The following is a 17,748-nucleotide window of genomic DNA, read 5'->3' as shown; positions in this document are numbered from 1 at the left end:
TTGCATATGGTGGTAAAATTTGTTAGAGCGGTGTTTCCAAATACCCCTTGGGCATTTGGTGTGCGGGAATTCACTGCAAGCGTAGAAGTCTGTGAACTTAAAAAAAAATTCTTTCCTGAGTTCTTCACAAGCCCCCACTACCCTGGCCCCATTTCCCATTGTTCTTTGCTTTTTAAGTTGCCTGTTAATTTTTTAAAAGTTTATTTATGCAGAGGAAAAATATCGTTTAATTTGTTCTATTATTTTAATTCCTGGCTTTTGGAAACGGTTCAGAGACCACAAAAATGTCACCTGTTGTAATAAGCAGGGGAGTGTTGTGTGTGCGTTTTAATTGCCAGCAGAGACTTAGTTTGGTGGGCGTTCAGAGCTAGGGCTCCGGGAAAGAGGCTTTGCAGCTTTTCTTTGTGGCAGTCATTTGCAAGTGGGTTTGGCTCCCAGCAGCGGCAGCAGCGCTGCTTCCTTCTACGCCGATCCCGGCGCGGGTCAAGAAGCCCAGACCCTGGACAGGGGTGGTCAGAGGCTGGGGTGGGAGATTGCCCACTCTCTCAGACTGACTTTCTGGCTTTCGGTTTTTCAGTGCGAAAGTGGCTAGTTCGCGCCGGGAGCGCTGCGCATCAGCCCAGCTTCAGACATTTTCACGTTCCGAACGCCAGCCTCTTCGTTTCATTTGTCTTGGTTCTGGCATGTTTAACCACGCAATTAGTAATCTCACTAATTATTCAGTTAGCTGGCGTTTTGTAATCACTTTAAACCAGGGTCGGGTGTGTGATTTAACAAACAAACAAACTCCCACGCGTACAGACGTGAACCAAACCCATCACGTCAAGGATTTGAAATTTTTAAAACTCAATATTTGTTGGTCCTTTCGTCCAACCTCACTGCCTGCCAGACAATTTATTTAGCTTCGTGAATTGATCCCTCCTCCTTGTTTAGTTAATTCAACAAAGACTTTTTGCAATCTGTTTGGAGTTTGTCTGATGCCGTGGAAAAGTAGCTGATGATTTATTTGGTTGCTTTTCGATTTCTGTCTTCAGCCCTTCTTTCTCCTCCTTTCAGCGGGGATGTCAGCTGTTATTACTTCCTATTGATTCCTTTGCAAAGTGAGAAGTGAACTAAAATTAATGTCAATTCCACTGCTCAGATCAATAGCTGGAGTTATTTTAATCTGGATTTGCACGAAGTGCTAAATTAAAAAAAATCAGCATAGAGGCAGAAAAGTAACAGTTACTTACTTTCCCTTTGCTTGGTTCTTTACAGTCACCCAAATGCTCCATCAAGCTGATTACCTTACAATCCATATTTTTTTAATTAAGAGGGTCAGTTAGTTTTCTTATTTTGGGTTCTGTGTTTAAATCCATGACATTTTGACATTGGGAGTATATTAACTATAGATTTTCATAATGACTGTGGTCTGCTGAAGCCTCATCTATACAAGTTGTTAATGTGAGGAGGGGGTAAGAATGAAAAGGAAAAAGAAAAAAAGAATACTCCCCCTCCCCCCACAGAGACCAACGCCCACACAGTGGAGTAAAAGAGATGTGGCCTGGAAAAATATTGTTGATTTATTTTCAGGATAATGAAGTTTCAAATGAATAACCAGGTTTGAGTGATTCACCGTGTTCTGTTGGAGTGTCCGGTGCTGTCGCCAGATTACTAATTTATGAAACTCATTTAACATAATGAGATGATCCAGGAAGTAAAAATAGAAAGTGAATTCTTTGGGCTATTGGTTATTTGGGGGGGAAGCATTCACCTCAGTGTATTATGTTCCTCCTTTTCTCCTGCTTGCCTCACAGTAATAGTGCTTGTTGAGAGATAAGTAGTTAGTTATTTCTGTTACGAACAGCTACTTAGAACCCTTGGAACAGCCCTAGACCCACTTTTAGAGCGTCCATGTTGTATGACCATTAATCTGACTTGAAAACAGCCAAGAACAGGATTCCCAGACCAGACTTGTCAGGCTAACTGGCTGTCCTTGGCAGATCATTCCCTGCACTGCTATAACTTGACAGGAAAGTTATTTAAAATTTGGAAGAGAGAAAAATCCGTTAATGTGAGATACATAATCTGGTAATTTAGCAATGATGTCTATAAGGAGAGATGCCAAATGAGGAAGCAGTCTGATGGTGTGCACTCATCTTCCCAATTAATAACAGTCATTGACACGTCTGCTACAGGATGAGAGAAGGAAATACTCTCTTTGCACTGCATTAAGCCAACAGGATTCATCTGCAGTTTAACTGGGGCTTCTCTATTTGAGGGAATACCATAGATACTCCATTATCTAGAGGGGTGTGTGTGTGTGTGTGTGTGTGTGTGTGTGTGTGAGTTTTAAGGGAGGGGGTAAATTCTTATTTGAGACATGAGTCTCAGTTTAAAGTTATACGTTGTAGCAGATGGTGGTTTTGGTTTACACTTTGAGTTTCATTAAGTTTCTATCTAGCGTATATTTTTTAAGCTAATAAATAATCTTCCTATTCATCTTATGTTAGTCTGACTTTGGATGTATAGCTCTTCTCCCACGTCCCCCGCCCCCTACTCAAAATAAACTTTGAAATAGAATCAGTGGCTATAGAAAGACACAACCTAAATTTAAAAGGGAAATTGAAAGAAGTCTCTCCGAACTCCAATTTGTTCCAGGGACCTTTATCAGACATCAACTCTGACTGGGCCAGTAAGCTGAGCAAAATAAGTCAGAAATTTTGTTAACATTTTGCTCCAAATGTTAATGGCAAATTCAAGGCTGTTTACAAATCTACTTAAGAGCGAGTGCATTAGTAACTAAAATTACCGATCCGTACTTTGCTGCCCCTGGAAGACAGCCGCTTCTAGAGAACATATGCCAAAGGCACCCATGATGGTTTTAAATATTGTCAGAGATGCCAGGCATTTTATTGATGAAGGTTTTGTTCCTTCTCAGAAAAGAGAAAACCTGTATGATTAGAGAAGGAGTGTGCATCAAAAATAACATTGCTGTTGTTTCTTCACATAGCACTTCTTTCTGGGAACAGTCTTAGATGATACATGAAGATGTGTGTTTATGTATGTGCCAGTGTGTGTGATTTATCCACATGTACAATTTGTAACAGCTAACACGTCCAGATGGTCTAGATAGGCTTGATTTAGGGATATTTCTGCACCAGGGCGTTGTTAGGGGAGATGAAGAGAGGATGTGTTTGTGGGGGGGCATCTAGGTAGAACCTCACCTCTCTTTGAACATCAGGCCTGCCATGGGTGGTGTATGCAGCTGGAAGCCCTTGAAAATATAGACCCCACCCAATCTACTGGGTGACTTGGCCTTCCAAAGCTCATTTGCTCAGGGAATATTGTATTTGGAGGTTTTATGATTTTTTTTTTCCTTTGCTGGGCTCAGGCGCATTTCACCCGGAACGTGTAGGGACCAAAGTCAGCTACGCGTACATCACAGTAAGTTGTCTATTGATTTTCTTGAATGAAAATGGTCTGATGCTGCTCTCCACTGGCTCCTAAAGCCTGTGGTGTCTCTTGACCGAGCATCTGTAAGCCAGAAGGATGGTATTTCGATCACTTGGGGTTTCCCTTTTTTTCTCCCCCTGACCTTCCTCCCCCCTCTTTTTTTTCTCTTTGCTGTTTCCGCAGGTCTTAGAAGGGAATGATTCCCCAGTAATATTCCCTGCCCTGATCCAAGGTGCCGCTCAGCCTCCCTCCCAGGGAAGACTGCTTCTTGTGTGACACCAGCCATAGAAAGAGACTCCGATGGACTTACACCGGGCAGCCTTCAAGATGGAGAACTCATCCTACCTCCCCAACCCACTGGCATCCCCAGCACTGATGGTCCTGGCGTCCACGGCTGAGGCCAGCCGCGATGCTTCCATCCCTTGTCAGCAGCCACGACCCTTTGGTGTACCTGTCTCAGTAGACAAGGACGTGCATATTCCATTCACCAACGGTTCCTACACCTTTGCCTCTATGTACCATCGGCAAGGTGGGGTGCCGGGCACTTTTGCCAACCGTGATTTTCCCCCTTCTTTACTACACCTCCACCCTCAATTTGCCCCCCCAAATCTAGATTGCACCCCAATCAGTATGCTGAATCATAGCGGAGTGGGGGCTTTCCGTCCCTTCGCCTCCACTGAGGACCGGGAGAGTTATCAGTCAGCCTTTACGCCCGCCAAACGACTTAAAAACTGCCATGACACAGAGTCTCCCCACTTGCGCTTCTCAGATGCAGATGGCAAGGAATATGACTTTGGGACACAGCTGCCATCTAGCTCCCCCGGTTCACTTAAGGTTGATGATACTGGGAAGAAGATTTTTGCTGTCTCTGGCCTCATTTCGGATCGGGAAGCTTCATCTAGCCCAGAGGATCGGAATGACAGATGTAAGTACTTTGGTGCGAGCCCTCCCTACCCCCACCAAGCCCTGCCTTACAGTAGTGTTCAACAGGTCGGTGGCAGTTTTCATGCTCCTAGTAATGGGAAGGGCCAACTACTTCCCACTCGATGGCTGTGGAGTGTGAACATTTACTTGTCTCTTGTCAATGAGCATTGACAGTTCCCAAAGGAAATGTTTTTCTGAAGGTGGCCAGAGGCAAGTTGGCCTCCACACTGCCTCTCTCCAGGGGACTCTGGAGTGAAGAGGGGTGCCATATGTATACTGGAGTGACTATCATTTTATTAGAAAGTGTAGGTTTCTGGAAAATTTGGGGAGCCTGAAGAAATTCATCCATCCCTCCTCTCTTTGCTATTCCCGTTAGGTTTCTCTGATCTTGGTATTATTTTTTAGCTTTTCCATTGTATCACATCTAGTGGACTCCACGTGATTTTATTTTCCCAACTCTCAGCCCTTGTCCACATCAGGCTATTTTTCAGAGAAGGACAAAGGTGTCGTCAATCACCATAAAGCATTTCAAACAGCTGTGTTTTCCTTGCCGTCGCAAGGCTAGAAAGCCCACTTCTCTTGGGATTTAACAGGTTTGCTGGATGCTTATCCTCGGGCTCACTTTTAGGACTAGACGCGGTTGACCTGTGTGACTGCTCCATATTTGACGTTCACAACTATTGTTAATTTCTGCTTATGGAACAGCTTTCTTGTGTTCTCCAAGTGCTTTGTTGAGCTTTGGCTACCCTTGGTAATAGTTGGAACTAAACCTTTATTTGGAACTTGTAGGCCAGGAGTGCTGAACCCTGCAATCTTCTCCTCTAACAGAATCAGAAAATAATTGTGTTCTGATACTTTTAGGCTGTGGGTAGGCAGATCAGTTTTCTTCAAGCCTGGTGAGAATTTATGAACTGAGGGTGTTTTTCCACCCAACCCTTTGTTCTAAGATTTGCTTCATTTTATTTTCTTAAGAAAACTACATCTGAGGTTTGCTTTCCCCTCTTCTCTATTTTTTGTGCTCCTGTCCTCTCTATAACCACCAACACGAATACCATTTTTTTCTCTTCTCTTTATGATGCCGAGGAGAGTAATAGAGACATTGCAGTTCTCTCCCCTGTCGGCACTGCTTCCTCAGGCTGTCTCCTTGAATTAGGCACTGTGTTAACTTTCCTGCGCTAAAAGGCATCTGCCTAAACCCAGCGTACCTTTTCAATAAAAGTCATCATAAAATCAGCCTGCCTTGTAAATCCATCGCTCTTTGGTTTTGAAATATGTTGCAAGTGTGTCTTTTATGTCAGCGTCTGTAAGCCCGAGACCTCCCCACTTAAGGGAGAAGCTGCTGTATGCCAGCACAAGTGCCCGGGTGTTCTCACTTCGCTTCAGCTCCTTCCACCGGCTCCCCTTCTGGACAGCTGACGAGTGTGTTACCAGCTTGCTTTTTGGGTATACCTCCCGAACGTGCTGGCGTTGTGTTGGTCTGTTTTGTTTTACTTCAGTGCAGTTTTCATTTGTCAATGTGCAAGTGATCAAGGCTAGCTATAATCTGACCTCGGGCTAAAGCTGCCCTGGGTGAGGGTGTGACAGATTCTGTCCCCTTCTTCTCCAAATACAAGTTGAAAATGAAATCCTCTCAAAACTAATATGCTACAAAGTAACATCTGGAGATCAAGATTCCTTTCTTCTCTCCTAACAGATCCAGCTTGTCTTCATTTTTCTCTTTTTAGCCCAAACCTGTCTCAGACCCCCAGAGCGGGAGGAAGCTTGTTAGTCAAGTCAGAACTCATAGATGTGGCTGTCCATTCCCTCTCCGAGTGTCAAAGCCATAACTCTTCTGTTTGCCTGGTTTGCATTGTGTGGTGGTGCCATCCCCCGTGGAGATGGATCCCTCACACAGGAATACGCCTGGGTGGAGAAAAATTAAATGAGTCTATCTCCCAAAGTGAAATGGAATTCTGACCTTGAAATTAATGAGATTCTGATCAGAAGGGTGGGGAAACTTCTTTATTTCAAACTGTAGTGTTATACACATTGGAGCCCTTTCCCCTTTTATTTGTTTAAAATATTTTTCCTTTAGAAAGTACTTTGTATTCTCTTTTCTCTGTTACACAAGCGTAAAACCTTGAGGCATGTCTGTGAGTGTAGGGTGTTTGCACACCCACCATATTATTGAGAGTTGCATTTGTGACTAATCTTTAACAGGAAACAAAGGTGTAAAATGAATAGGAGTCTCTTAGCCTGTGATCCAAGGCTCCTTCCTCCTTTTCTCCCCTTAGGTGGCATAGCAGCCATCACAGGGTTGCACTGGTAGTATTTGTGCATTTGATTTTGAGTTTGGGGAAGGTAGGAGAAACAGTTTTCTGTAGGGAAGGGTGGAAGAGGCACTGTGACAAAGTCTGCAGCAGCTTTCTTGGCTCCTGTCATATGCCGACGTGTGTCGGAATATTTATGGTCTGTTTTATGTAAATACATATTTAAGGGCCGTTAGAAGGCCTGATTATTCCCACTAGATGCCTTTCAGGTCCTCCCTACAGAACCGTTCTGAAATAAGTAATATTTCTCAGATAATCGAGTGACAGTGTACAAGACTGCTTCCAAAGGGAGAGCTTAAGGGGCAGATGGGGCAGTGAGGGGGATGGGGAGGGGAGAAGAGAGGTTAGAAAGTGTTCCAAAGAGCAAAGTCATAGGATGCAGCGGCTTTTGGTCAGATTGCCAAAATTAACCATATGTGTTCTAGTTTTTTATTCTTAAAATTTAGAGTTAATTTCTGATGTGGGTGACTTATTTTTCAGTTCTCTTCATATAAATAAATTTTCTCATAAAATATAAAAAATGTTTTAATTAAATACAACAATAAAACTCCTAAATAGGCACTTAGCTTTAGGGGGTTTTGTAAGGGGCAGGGGGGCTAAGTATGGAGATGTGTGTGTGTGTCCTTTACTTAGAGTAGAAGTTTTATGACTGAGTTTTAGGTCAATGAAAAATCAGTTTTACAGTGGAAACACTGACAGTTTTTACTGTCGCAGCCACCCCCCGCTCACACACTGCATCCATATGCAGATATGTCCACATGTGAGGGCATTCGAAAGAGAGGCCTGCAGACATGGTGTAATACACACATGTGCTTGCCTTAAATCTGGGTACTGATAGGCAGGATTTCTTTTGTGATGAAATATGCATTTTTGTACCGAAATGTAGCTATTTGGGTAAAAAGTATTGTCTCTCCTAGTAGATTATTCCGGTTTGCTTGCCTGTTCGTCTACCTGGCATCACAGGTGATTCGTGAGGTAGGTGTTGGGTTCTATGGAAAAAGGAAGCCTTGGCTCAACAGGACTGACTTATTTGCCCTGGAAAAAGGGAGACGTGTTTTGTGAGAAGCTGTTCATGGAGGATGCGTAATTCCCCAGGAAGGGAACTGAGGTAACTCCTGTTTATTGTCACTCCCTGAGCCAGTCTCCAAGGCTTCTTGTCCAGGGAAATGATGCTAAAATTTATGGACCAATTACGAATAGTCCACGTGTGTCTTACATATGAAGTGTCTCCAGATATGTTTCCCAGGGCTTTTAAAATAAACATTTCCTCATTAAGGAAACTTTACAACAAAAGGGAAGATAAGTATTGTCTGCTGCCTTGTGCCAGAATCTATACATTTATTACCCCTTCAGCGCCCTGGCTCTTATCATGTACATTTCCTGATTGTTCTTTGTAGCATCCCCCCCCCCCGCCTCGCCCCATGCCCAGATTCCTGCCTGGGTGACACAGTTTTCTTGGCCAGCCTGCCAGTCATTCCACTCAGCCCAAATTGGAGCTGCCTAGTGTACATGCTCACCAGAAAGCAGAGAGGAACCAGAACTACCCCAGTTGGAGCAATAACTGGCCCTGCCTTCTGATTTACCTCAGGGACGTGCAATGGGCAGTGACCCTAAAGTGTCCCTGTTTCCTTGGCCCTTCCCTGTGTCAGGCAGATTCACAGGTAGGTGGAAAACCTGGTGGCTCAAAGCAGTTCCTGGATATTCTGCTTTGCTCTCATCTTTGTTGTATTCGAAAAGTCATTCTTGGGCCCCAAAAACCCTGAATAGAAGATGGTATTTTGTACTCTGAGACTGTGTCGTTATGAAAGCATGTATTATGGAAGACCTTGTGTCCTAAGAATCAAATCAGCTGAGCCCACATAGGCCCAAGGGCAGCCTGGAATGAGGAGTCCTGACTACATCATGGGGGTAGGGTTAAGGGGGATACTTCCCAAGGGCTTTGGGACTGGGGTGGCCAAGGACCCTAATCTGGGCTTTTCAGAGGATTGTTTTTGCTGGGGAAAATGTCTGGGGCAGTTGTCACTAGGCTCAACTTCTGGATTGTAGTTGGAGCAGATGACCACTATGAAAGAGCCAGCAAATCACTAGAGGAGGTGGGTCAGATGGTTCCATCCGTACTGACTTGCCCAGAACTAGCCCAGTGGTCGCTCAGCTGCTCCCCGGTTTCTCCCTGAGCCCCTTTTCTCCTCCCTCTGGGTGTGGAGGGCAAGAACTCCCTGTGATGTGTGGTTGTTTCTGGTTGTTCACTCCCAGCACAGTCATGGAGACTCCTTTTCATGCTGCTGGGTTTAATTGTCTTGTTGGGATAAAGAAATGTTTGCACAGCTAAAGTGGGGCCGGGCTGGACGGGAGCAGTCCCTGATGGCTGCAGAGCCATCTGGCCTGGCTTGGCTTGGCTCAGTGCGCCGCTCGCCCGCCGCCCGCCCGCCCGGCGGCTGGGCTCGCTCCCGCTCCCGCTCTCTTCCCCTGTCCTCGCTCCACGCCGCGCCGCTCTGGTCGGCGGCTGCCTCCTCGCGCGGCCGGAATGCCTAATCACCATGGTGAGAAAACGGACACCGCAGCCGTCCTCCCTCCTCGCCTCGCTCCCTCCCTCCCATCAATTGTCATGCAGAAGTGATCCGGGCTGCCGTTTCCTCGCGGCCGCCAGCCAGCCCCTCGCCGCTCCCGGCAGAAGGGTGGCTGGTAATTGATCGTTTGGGGGAGGGGGCGCGGAGAGGCGCGAGGCCCTGCCAGGGGGAGGAAGGATCACAGAACGGGCACCGTTGGCTCACTTGGAAAGGACTCCCTAGCCTCCGCCACTGAGATGGCTTTCAAGTGGTTTGAGAAATGTTGGTGACCTCGCCATCGTTCGCCCGGACTCGGAGACTGCGGGAGAACTCTAGGCGCTGCCCCAGGGCCGGGCGAGCCCCGCGCCACCGCCGCCGCCGCAGGCTGAGGCCGGGACCCCGCGGGCAGGCCTGGTCTCCCACCCCCGCCCCGCCCACCACGTCGCGCGCCCCCAGGTCGCACTAGGAACCTAGCCCTCGGTCGGTTTCCTGTACTGCGGTCTGAGCCGCAGAGAGAGTGTGGGGACCGGGTGAGGGGACAGGGAGCGAGTGTGACCGGGGAGAGGGGCACGCCCACGCGGGTCTCGGGATGACAGGGGACAGGGCGAGAGGTGCAGGTGGGCGAGTGGCGGAGTGAGGAGGCGAGGGGACCCCGCGCGGGCGTTGGGTGGCCTGTGCGCGGGAGGGGGCTGGAGGTGGGGGCGGGGGGAAAGTGTGAATAGAAGGAGGGCGTGGAGAGGGCGCCGGGGCGCGTGGATGAGGAGGGACGTGTGTACACGCGCATCGGGAGCTAGCATTTCCTTCGGCCCTTGAGGACTTTGAGGTTTCTCCCGTAGATTCGAAATGTTTTCCCCGTCTTGCTTTTCAAATCTGTGAAACGTTCCAGGGACTGTTTCCCAAAGTCCAGGGGTTCGTGAATCTGCAGGATGGCTGGTATTCGGGCGAGGCGAGTCTTCGTCGCTTCTGACAGTCTGAGGCTCGCAGCCAGCACAGCGGGGCTTGTTAAAGTCCGGGCAATTTCTGGAACTCTTCCCACGGGAAGTTTTCCGGGGCTGCCTTCCGGTCAGCGGCCCCAGGTTGATTATTTGGTGGCCCGTTTTTGTTTGAAAACAAAAAACACACATTGTATCCTAATAACAAAAGTTGCTCTCCCTCCCCATCCCCTTTCCTCATTAGGCAGGGAAGAGGAAACTGAAAAAATAGAATTATATTTTTATATTAGTTTTTCTTATTTTTAACCCTTGTTAACTACATCCATCTGGTTAATAAATATTAGCACACATTGAAATGTATTCTTTGTAAATACTTGGCATTTGGAATGACAATACATTTAATAGTTATGTTTTCATAATGGTTTTTCGTATTTTAACTCTTACTATCCACATCTGGTACGTACTCTTTATAAAAATTTAGGATTTGGGGTGATGATGCATTTTAAGTGTAAAATCCACATGATTTGAACACCAAAGTTACAATAATTTATGGATTTAAATATTCTCTTCCAACAGTTTAACAGCATTTCCCAGTGCCATTTTACCCCCTCTTAAAGACAGATGAACTGCAGACTTAAGGATAACTTACTGCTGTATAGCAACTAAAATGCCTTCACGTTTAAAAAAATACCATTTAAATTGTGACATGTGGCTGAACAGAGCCCAATCTTCTATAACCTAAAAGTGTGTGCTGCACGTGAGAATTTGTAAATATTTCTTTATGAGCATGGAGGAGAATCTTCTGCAAAAGAACTTTCACCTACTTAGTTTCTTTCTTAGGCCTTTTCCAGGAAAAGATCCTGATTTGGGACAATGGGTTTAGGCCTGGAGAAATGATAGGTTGTGGTATGAATCAGTTAACCTAGGAGATGCTTACAGAAACTGGAGGAATTCATTCCCTTCCCCCTTCCATTTTTACCCAATGGATTTGACTTTTCTATTATCTTAATTACAGTTTAGTTTTAGTGCTAAAAAAATTTTTTTTTGGCATTGGTGCCAATCACATTGAAGGGTTCAGTGTTAGTTGAGTATTGCTTAAATTAATGGGGGTGATTATAATGTTTCCTCCAAGTTTTCACCAGTTTGCCACTCTTTAGCATTGCACTGAATAATGTCTGTAAGACTGTGCTATCCCACAGGTGTAGAGGTTTGGGGAAAGAAACAAAGAATTTATTTATGCCTTGAGATTTCATAATGACAAAAGTAGGTAGAGAGTTTTTCAAGAGATACGTAAAATTACCTTTCTCAAATACAGACCTATTGTGTTGACTATTTGGGGGTACCAAAAAAATCTTTCATAGCTTAACAAATAATTTAAAATTTGCTTTTTTTGCCTAACTCTCTAGAAACCTAAGATCAGAGGCAATCCCTTTCCCAAATGTTTTCTCACAGCATTACATCCCCTATCATGGAGTCCACAAATGCTGATCTGCTTTTGATGTGTATTTTAGAAAAAGAAGTTCCTACCCAGGTCCTGTTCGAAGCTGGAAGCAGACAAGTGATGTGGGGGTTTTGTAGACACATATAACCATCTAGCAATTCAGACATTTGACCATCAATTTTCTCTGTAGAATGTGTTCTGATTGAAGATGACCTAGAGGAAATGAACGTTGTGTTTTGGGGGAAGACATGGTGCTGCATCCCACATATTCTGTTCAGCAGACACAGAGCTTTAGGAAAGTCTAGAGCTGTATATGTGAAGAAGGAACCTTTGGTACAGTCTCATGAGAAATCAAGCCCAGTAAGCCTGAGTGTGACTCACCAGATGAGGGTTGTCTTTTTCCACTGAAATTCATTTGCAGGCGGAGACTTATGGCTTTGCATCCATCTTAGAGCAGCAGACAGGGAGAAAGCCGTAGGGAGGGGGTAAGGGCCAGCCCTGGAGAGACCTTTGCTTTATTTTCAGGTATATGATTCCCATTTAGGTGCCAGCTACTCCTAGTGCTCTCATTTGGCCTTGCTTTTGGGGATGTGATTTATACCAAGTCAGAGTGGCCTAGCATAATACCTGTTAGAGGAATAAATGCGTTTGCCCCTTTGAGCCTAACCCTGGAGGTGTTTCAGATCAAAGATGGGGAGACAATAGAACCCAGTAGTTATGAGTTCAGCCTCTGAAGTAACATCCTGACCCTTTAGCCTACTTACTCTATGACCCTGGGCACATTACTTGGTCTCTCTGGGCCTCAGTATTCTCACCTGTAAAATGGAAATTATACAACCATAAAGGGTTGTTGCGAAGGACTGAATGAGATTAAGTACATAGATAATGCTTAGAACAGTTTCTCATACATAATAAGCATTCCATACATAATGGCTTATTTCAAGGATAATCTCATGGCATAATCTGCATTGTCAGAAGCACCAATATAGCCAAACACAGGGTCATTAACAACTAGCATGTATTCAGGATCCTTTCACAGACTCATGCCTTTATGGCAATGTGGAAAAAGGGAGAAAGTCTCAGAGCCCTTTCCTATGATAGCCAGCTGCTTCACCTCCCTTCATTATTACCCATCTACCAGGATTAGCCCTGGTGGCCCTCTGACCTCTTTCTCCCTTCATATTATTTAGAAGAAAGGCAATGTTAAAGTGAAAGAAACCAAGTCTGAGTAAGGAAGGGACTTGACCAGGGTTAGGTATCTAGGCAGTGGCCCAGGTCAGAGAATCCAGATCTCATCATATTTTCTTACTATGGAACTTTCTTTCTATTGTCAGATACTGTTTGAAATAAATGGGCCATTAGAATTTGTTTGTGGTAGAGATTTGGGCTATATGTAATCAGATTTTCTGTAATGGTATTTGGCTAGTATTAGAATTCAAAGTACCAGAGTTTCTAGTATGTCCCTAGATTTTAAGTTATACAGGCACTTTTACCCTCTTGCCTGTGTGAGAGAAATCTGTGAACCTTCCCCCATCTGTGTGTGTCACAGTCCCACAGCATGATGGATTGTCTCTGCTTGGGGGAGGCTTAGGACGGGGCTTGAAGGGGCCTTGTAGGTCAGGAGAGAAATACAGCAGCAGGACTGAGCTGGGGGAGCTGCTGGGGAGGGATTAGCAGGGGAAGGGGAGGGCAGGGTTGGGCGGGGATAGGCCGCTTCCATGGTGTCTGTGCGCATTTTCCTAGGACTAAAAGAGGGCTGTCTATTACCCTGAGTGCACAAATAAACTCAGTGTTTTCTTCTTTGTAGAAAGAAAGCCCCATGGGACTTGAGAATATCAGAAAATGATTCTGCATATCAGTGGGAGAAGCAGAGAGTATGGGGATGGGAGTGGGCAACACTGGCCTTCTGCCTGAGGACCGTGGATTTGAGTCTGTTATTTAAATATAGTTGCTTGTATTTGAAGTCTTCTGTTCACATACGTATGTAGCAAACGTAGCCATTGGAGGCCAATGGAGACCGACACCTCAGTCCTTTTCGGTTCCTTCATGGCTCCATTGAAGAGAAGGGATTCCGACCACTGTTGGTGGTGAAGAGCACCCACTTCTCCTCTCTCCCTATCCCCAGTCCTTTCCACATATAGACAAGGTGTTCGGGAGGTAGGAAGGGAAATGCTAGACATTCTTAATTTTCAGTTGTTAAAGAAGGGGAGAGATCTGAGATTCAGGCCCAAATGCCAAAGTCATTGTAAGGAAGGAATTCCAGAAAAGAGAAGAGTTGGATCCAAGAGGTAGATGGAGAGGTAAAGGCATAGCACATGCTAGGGCAAGTAATCAGCAGGACTGCAGTTAGGGCCTAGGCTTCGGCTTCCTTCCTGAGCAGTAAAATTAAAAAAAAAAAAAATCCTTAGAACAACAAAAGTCTGGACGCATGGGCTTCCTTCCTGACAGGCCAACCTGGTGGGGCTTCATTCAGCCTGAGCAGCAGTCAAGGCTGATTTACTGGTAAGAGATCCCAGACAGACGTTTGAGCTTAACCCTTTCCTAACTGCTGAGAAGCCTCATTGCAAATACTGCCCTCCTCTCCCAACTTCCCATCATGGTATGGGTAGCTTTTCACTGCCATTTGTTCTTTATTTAAGGAGAGTACCTGCTGCTGAAGGGCCTAATACCCTCTTCATGAGAAAGCTGGATCTATGAGAAGTTGAATGACTTGAAAGAGATCTTACCATCAAGTCATGACAGGGCTGGCATTGTGGCTTATGGCCGGTTTAACTCTCAGGCTCTAGGTGACATTATACTGATTTTGGAGCACTATATCCATCTTTGGTCATGGGGAGTGCCTCCTGGAGTCTGTATCGGGGTGATCCTGTGAGCCATAGTTCTACTTCCATACAGTACTGGCAGTGCAGAAGGAGGAATGCTGCTTATCTTAGGTACTTATTGGTGCATCATGGATGAAACTGGCAGAGTACACGAGGCATGATTGAGATTCAGCTAGTATGATGCACTCATTTATTGGTTTAATTATCCAATCAGTATTTACTAAGTACCTGCGTTGTTCCAGGCACTATGCTAGGTGCTGGGGATACAATGATGAGCAAGACAGATTGTAGTGCTTGCCTTACTAGAGCTTAAAGTTTAGCAAGCAATTGCAGGATGTAGTGAAAAGTACTATAATAGGGAGAGTATAAAATGCCATGGGATTAGAAGCAGGAGCACCTAATCTTGTCTATGAGCCAGGATAACTTTCTGGAGAAAGTGACCTTTAAGTTGGTATCTGGAAATCAAGAAGGAGTTACTTATTCAAAGGGGCTAGGTGTGGCAGTTTGCTTTTTTGAACAAAGTATAGCATCTAAGAGTGGAAGAAAGAACCCCAGTGCTGCCAAGGATTGCTCACAATAAAGTAAAAATAGAATTTCTGTCTGCCAAGACCTTAGACGTGTTGTCGGATCTCCGCAATACTTCATCCTATCGCCAGTCATTCTTGAGAATGTACCGTTGGTGCTTATGTGGTTCTGAAGCCCAACATCATATAGAGTCTTGCTTTTAAAGTACCTTTTTGTTGTGTGTGTTTGTTTTATTGAAGCATAATTAACATACAGTATTACACTAGTGTCAGGCATACAATATAATAATTCAACAATTCTATACATTACTCAGTGCTCATCAAGATAAGTGTCCTCTTAATCCCCTTCACGTATTTCACACAGATCCCCACTCACTTCCCCTCTGGTAACCACCAATTTAATCTCTGTATTTAAGAGTCTGGTTTTTTGTCTCCTTTTTCTTTGTTTTGTTTCCTTAACTCCACATATGAATAAAATCATATGGTATTTATCTTTCTCTCACTGACTTAACATTTTACCCTCTACCTCCCTACATGTTGTAGCAAATGGCAAGATCTCATTCTTTTTTATGGCTGAGTAATATTCCATTGTGTGTATGTATGTATGTATATATATTATATACACATATACACACATGCATACGTTCATATATCAATACATATATAGACACCATACATACATCACTGTCTTCTTTGTCCACTCATCTACAGATGGAATTAGTGTTTTCATTTTCTCTGGTTAAATACACCGTAGTGGAATTACAGGATCATATGGTAATTTTAGTTTTAATGTTTTGAGAATATTCCATATTGTATTCCACGGTGGCTGCACCAATTCATATTCCTTCCAACGGTGCACTTTTCCTCCACATCCTAGCCAATGCTTGTTATTTTTTGTTTTTGGTTCTAGCCATTCTGGCAGGTGTAAAGGTAATATCTCACTAGTTTTTATATGCATTTCCCCGATGATTTCCAGTGTTGAGCATCTTATCGTGTGTCTGTCACCCATCTGTATGTGCTCTTTGGAAAAATGTCTATTCATCCTTTGCCCATTTTTAATCGGATCATTTGGGTTTTTTTGGTATTAACTTGTATAATTGGTTTATAGATTTTTGATATTAACCCCTCATTGGATATATCATTTGCAAATATCTTCTCCCATTCAGCAGGTTGCTGTTTTGTTGGTGGTTTCCTTTGCTGTGCAAACAAAAACAAAAACAAAAAAAGTAACTTTCTGAAGATAAGTCACTATAGAATACTTTCTGCTGGCATATATCTTAAGACCCACAAGCACCCAGAACCAAGCTTGGCCCAAAGTACTCTGGAAATATTTGTCAAATATGGAAGACCATTATTATTACCCTGATGATCTTTAGGGGGATAGATCATAGGTACTGGTCTTTTTACTCAAGTTTATGCTCAGCTCTGTACTTTGCGTGCACAGAGACGTGTTAGGTCTCAAGATCTAGAGTACTCCCTGACCATTTAAACTAAGCCACATGGCACCCAGGATTCTTGGCCAGATTTCTTGGCAAAGTTTCCCATGGGAGGTGCTTTGCTCAGGCGCAACTTTCATGAGGGAGGCTAGGCGTAAAATGCCAAGACTATTGAAGAAAGGAAAAAAGAAGGCAAGGCAAACCGTTGTCCCACCCTGGCACACACTGGCATACTAAAACAGTTCCCTTCGGCCAGGCCCTCGGTGCCTGCCATCCCTGTTGTGGTTTTCCTTCCCCTGGCCTCTTATCATTGTCACCGCTCAACATCCACAGCGTTTCCTGTGGAGTGCTGTGTGCTCAGGGCTGTTTGCAGAGGAGTCAGCAAAGTAGATGCTACTTCCTCTTCTTGAGGGCCTTATGGTTAAGGTGAGTGGTTAAGATGTATATATGAAAAAGAAATGATAATATGAGGTAACAGACAACAAGGGCTCTGGGATGTCAGGAGGAGTCATTCCTAAGGCTAGGTTTCCTAAAGTGTGATCTGAGAGCCGTGAGCTCCCCTCCCATTTGTGGTGGTGGAGGAGGGGTGGTAAATATTATTTATAGTGCAGATTCCCAGGGCCCACTCCAGACCTCCTACTCAGAATCACAGGGAAAGCGGTGCAGAAATCTGTATATTTAGCAAGTAGGTGATTCTTAGACTCCTTAAAGTATACAAGTCACTCACCAAAGGTGAGAGTCTCAGAGGGAAGCTTTCACCAAGGAGTACAGCTTTGGAAGAAGGGGACCCAGGACAGGCAAGTAGAGAGGAGGAGGCTGGGATTCCACCCAGAAGCCCGGACCAGTAGGAGAGAAGATGCAGGCTCTGATCCTGGCAACCCCTTTCTTCTGTTGTGGATACGATCTGTCCAACTGCCTCTAGTTGCCCCCTTGGCCTTTGCTGCTCCTCAGGTTGTTTCCCTTTTTCTCCCTTATTGCCGACCAGCTGATTGTACACGCTCAGACGGCCCCTTTCTTGGTGTAATATTGTAGTTATAAGGTGGCCCAGTGGAGGGGCTCATAGTGCTTAGCCAGATGTGAGGGAGCCAGTGTGCACTTTGGTGCTTCTTGGGCTCCAGCCAGCTTGGCTTCTCACTGCTGTTATACTGCCGAATTGGGGCTAGAGGGGGGTTTTGCCAGCCTCCTCTCTCCCCCTTCCCCAGCCCTTAAGCTTTCTTATGCTAAAATGCTCATTTGTAAAGAAATAAGGGTTAGTGGAGGGTTGGAGGGTTAGAGGAATCTCTCAGAGGCTGAATTAGTCACCAACACCTGCAGATTGGCTCTCTGCTCCAAGCTTTAACACTTCTGGGAACAGCTGCCTGTGGAAAGAAGGTTAAATG

General features: G+C 45.0%; 1 protein-coding gene across 2 annotated transcripts in view; it reads left to right on the top strand.

Moving 5' to 3' along the window:
- The first annotated feature begins 3,659 nt into the window (after positions 1 to 3,659).
- The window catches only part of RNF220 (ring finger protein 220), a 219,361-nt gene continuing 205,272 nt past the window's right edge, over positions 3,660 to 17,748 (top strand). Inside the window, exon 1 of one of the 2 annotated variants that reach the window (XM_029949088.1) lies at positions 3,660 to 4,360. In XM_029949088.1, the coding sequence (XP_029804948.1) occupies positions 3,736 to 4,360 (625 nt within the window). In that variant the 5' untranslated portion in view covers positions 3,660 to 3,735. The remainder of the gene's footprint in view (positions 4,361 to 17,748) is intronic. The other variant, XM_029949089.1, reaches the window with a different exon arrangement.

The sequence above is a fragment of the Suricata suricatta genome, chromosome 8 (genome assembly GCF_006229205.1).
Source record: "Suricata suricatta isolate VVHF042 chromosome 8, meerkat_22Aug2017_6uvM2_HiC, whole genome shotgun sequence".
NCBI lineage: Eukaryota > Metazoa > Chordata > Mammalia > Carnivora > Herpestidae > Suricata > Suricata suricatta.
This window is presented reverse-complemented; position numbering and strand designations above follow the sequence as displayed.